Source organism: Chiloscyllium plagiosum, unplaced genomic scaffold (assembly GCF_004010195.1).
Source record: "Chiloscyllium plagiosum isolate BGI_BamShark_2017 unplaced genomic scaffold, ASM401019v2 scaf_27221, whole genome shotgun sequence".
NCBI classification, from domain to species: domain Eukaryota; kingdom Metazoa; phylum Chordata; class Chondrichthyes; order Orectolobiformes; family Hemiscylliidae; genus Chiloscyllium; species Chiloscyllium plagiosum.
Window position 1 is genome coordinate 1 of NW_025179674.1, and position 2,302 is coordinate 2,302.

The following is a 2,302-nucleotide window of genomic DNA, read 5'->3' on the forward strand; positions in this document are numbered from 1 at the left end:
CGTCCCACCCCCTCCCTACGATCCTGGCCTCTCGTCCTTCCTTGATTCCCATCGCCCGGCCGTCGTGGTGGTGGGCGGGGGTGCCCTGGAATTCTCTGTACCCATGTCCTCCCGATCGCACGTCAACCCCAATGTGAACCGCCCCCCGTTGATCGCCTCTGGAGCCGCCCTCCTGTGACGTCTCCTGATGTGTGGCGCGGGAAGTGATTTTTCTCTCCATCCTCCTGTGAGAGATCGATGGGGGCATTACTGCCCACTCTGCCCGGCACCCGTTGCCGGGGAAATGCCTTCACGGACGTTCCTGACTTTTTTCCTGACTCTCGTTTTCTTTTTTGGTTTTGCGAATCCTCCCTCTTTCCCCCCGGTTCAGGGACCTCCGCCAGGCCAGGCCTAGGGGGCGCTCCGAGTAGAGGCCGAGACCGCGTCCCGGCCAATGGGAAGGGGGCCGGTAGGCGGCCCAAGGCCCGAGGGGATGCCAAGCTTCGGGGGCCCAGCCTGCGGCCCTCGCGTCCGGCCCGAGGGAGGAAGGCGCCGAAGGAGGAGCCCGGAGCTCGCGGCAAGCGGGGATCGCCCCGGCAACCGGGCCCAGCTGGAGCCAGGACACGGGAGGCGGCCCTCCTCCGGCCGGCAACTGTCTCCCGAGTCGGCGGAGGGGAGCCAGAAGTTGGCCTCCAGGCAGTAGGCCGCGCGGAAGGAGAGGTAGGCCCCAAAAGGCCAGAGGTGGGCCTGAGGAAGCCAGAGGTAGGCCCCAAAAGGCCAGAGGTGGGCCTGAGGAAGCCAGAGGTAGGCCTCAAAAGACCAGAGGTCGGCGCCACGAACCCAGAGTTACATCCGAAGGAGCCCGACCTAGGCCCCAAGAAGCCAGAGTTAAGCCTGAAGGAGGTGGAGGTAGGCCTGAAGAAGGAAGGCCTGAATAGCCCAGAGGCAGGCCTAAAGGAGCCAGAGGTAGGCATTGAGAAGGTAGGCCTCAGGAGCCCAGAGGTCGGCCTGAAGGAGGTAGGCCTCAAAAGCCCAGAGGTAAGCTTGAAGAAGGTAGGCGTAAAAAGCCCAGAGGTAGGCCTGAAGAAGGTAGGTCTCAAAAGCCCAGTTGCCGACCTGAAGGAGGTGGGTCTCAAAAGCCCAGACATGGGCCTGAAGAAGCCAGAGGTGGGCCTGAAGAAGCCAGTGGTAGGCCTGAAAGAGGTAGGCCTCAAGAGCCTAGAAGTAGGCCTGAAGAAGCCAGAAGTAGGCCTGAAGAAGCCAGTGGTAGATCTGAAGGAGATAGGCCTCAAAAGCCCAGTGGTGGGCCTGAAGAAGCCAAAGGTAGGCCTGAAGAAACCAGATGTAGGCCTGAAGCAGGTAGGCCTCAGAAGCCCAGAAGTTGGCCTGAAGAAGCCAAAGGTAGGCCTGAAGAAACCAGATGTAGGCCTGAAGCAGGTAGGCCTTAGAAGCCCAGAGGTTGGCCTGAAGAAGCCAGAGGTAGGCCTGAAGAAGCCAGTGGTAGGCCTGAAGGAGGTAGGCCTCAAAAGCCCAGAGGTGGGCCTGAAGAAGCTTGAGGCACACCTTAAAAAAACAGAAGTGGGCCTGAAAACGGTAGGCCTCAACAAGCCAGACGCGAGCCTGAGAAAGGTGGGCCTCAACAAGCCAGAAGTAGAACTTGAGAATCCTGAGGTAGGCCTGAAGCTGCTGGAGGTAGGCCTCAAGAAAGTTGACCTCAAGACACTGGAGGCCGGAGACCAGGGGCTGAAGCAGGGACAAGGCGTCAAGAAGCCAAACAGAGGGCGCAAGAAGGCCAACGCGGACCCGAAGGTGCCCAAAATGGGCGACAAGCAGCAGGCGGTTCCTGGGAAACCGGCTCGGGGCCGGGGGAGTGCCAGGGAGCAGGGCCCAGGACCCAGCAAGGAGCAGAGGGCCCAAAGGAAGCCGGGAGCAGGCCGGGCCCAGGTGGTGAAGGGGCAGAAGAAAGGGGGGCAGTCCCCCGGCGCCAGGAGGGATGGCAAGGAGAGCCAGGCAGGAGCCAGCGCCCGCAACGGCACCGGGGTCCCGGTGCCTTTCCCCCGGGAGCTCCAGCCACCCCCCGAGAGCGAGTCAGGGGCACCGTCTCTGCCCGTGGGCTGCATCCTGGCGGAGAACGCGATTGCCTGCCCGGCTGCCAAGCTGACGGAGATCCCGAAACTGGTGGACCCAGGTTTACAGACTCTCTACCTGGCAGGTAAGATGGGCACGTCAGCAGGAGGCAGAACGGCCCACCCAGTCCCTGGGCACTCGCTCTCTCACGCACACACACTCCCGTCCTCTTCCCCCTCTATCCCAGTCTCTGGGT

The 2,302-nt window shown here is 62.4% G+C and overlaps 1 protein-coding gene across 1 annotated transcript; it reads left to right on the plus strand.

The window, feature by feature from the left end:
- Positions 1-237: 237 nt before the first annotated feature.
- On the plus strand, positions 238-2,191 carry LOC122545413 (neuroblast differentiation-associated protein AHNAK-like; the record flags this gene model as incomplete). Its single annotated transcript, XM_043684444.1, has 1 exon — positions 238-2,191. A coding segment is annotated over exon 1 (1,954 nt), but the record flags the coding sequence as incomplete, so codon positions are not given.
- Between the last annotated feature and the right edge of the window lie 111 nt (positions 2,192-2,302).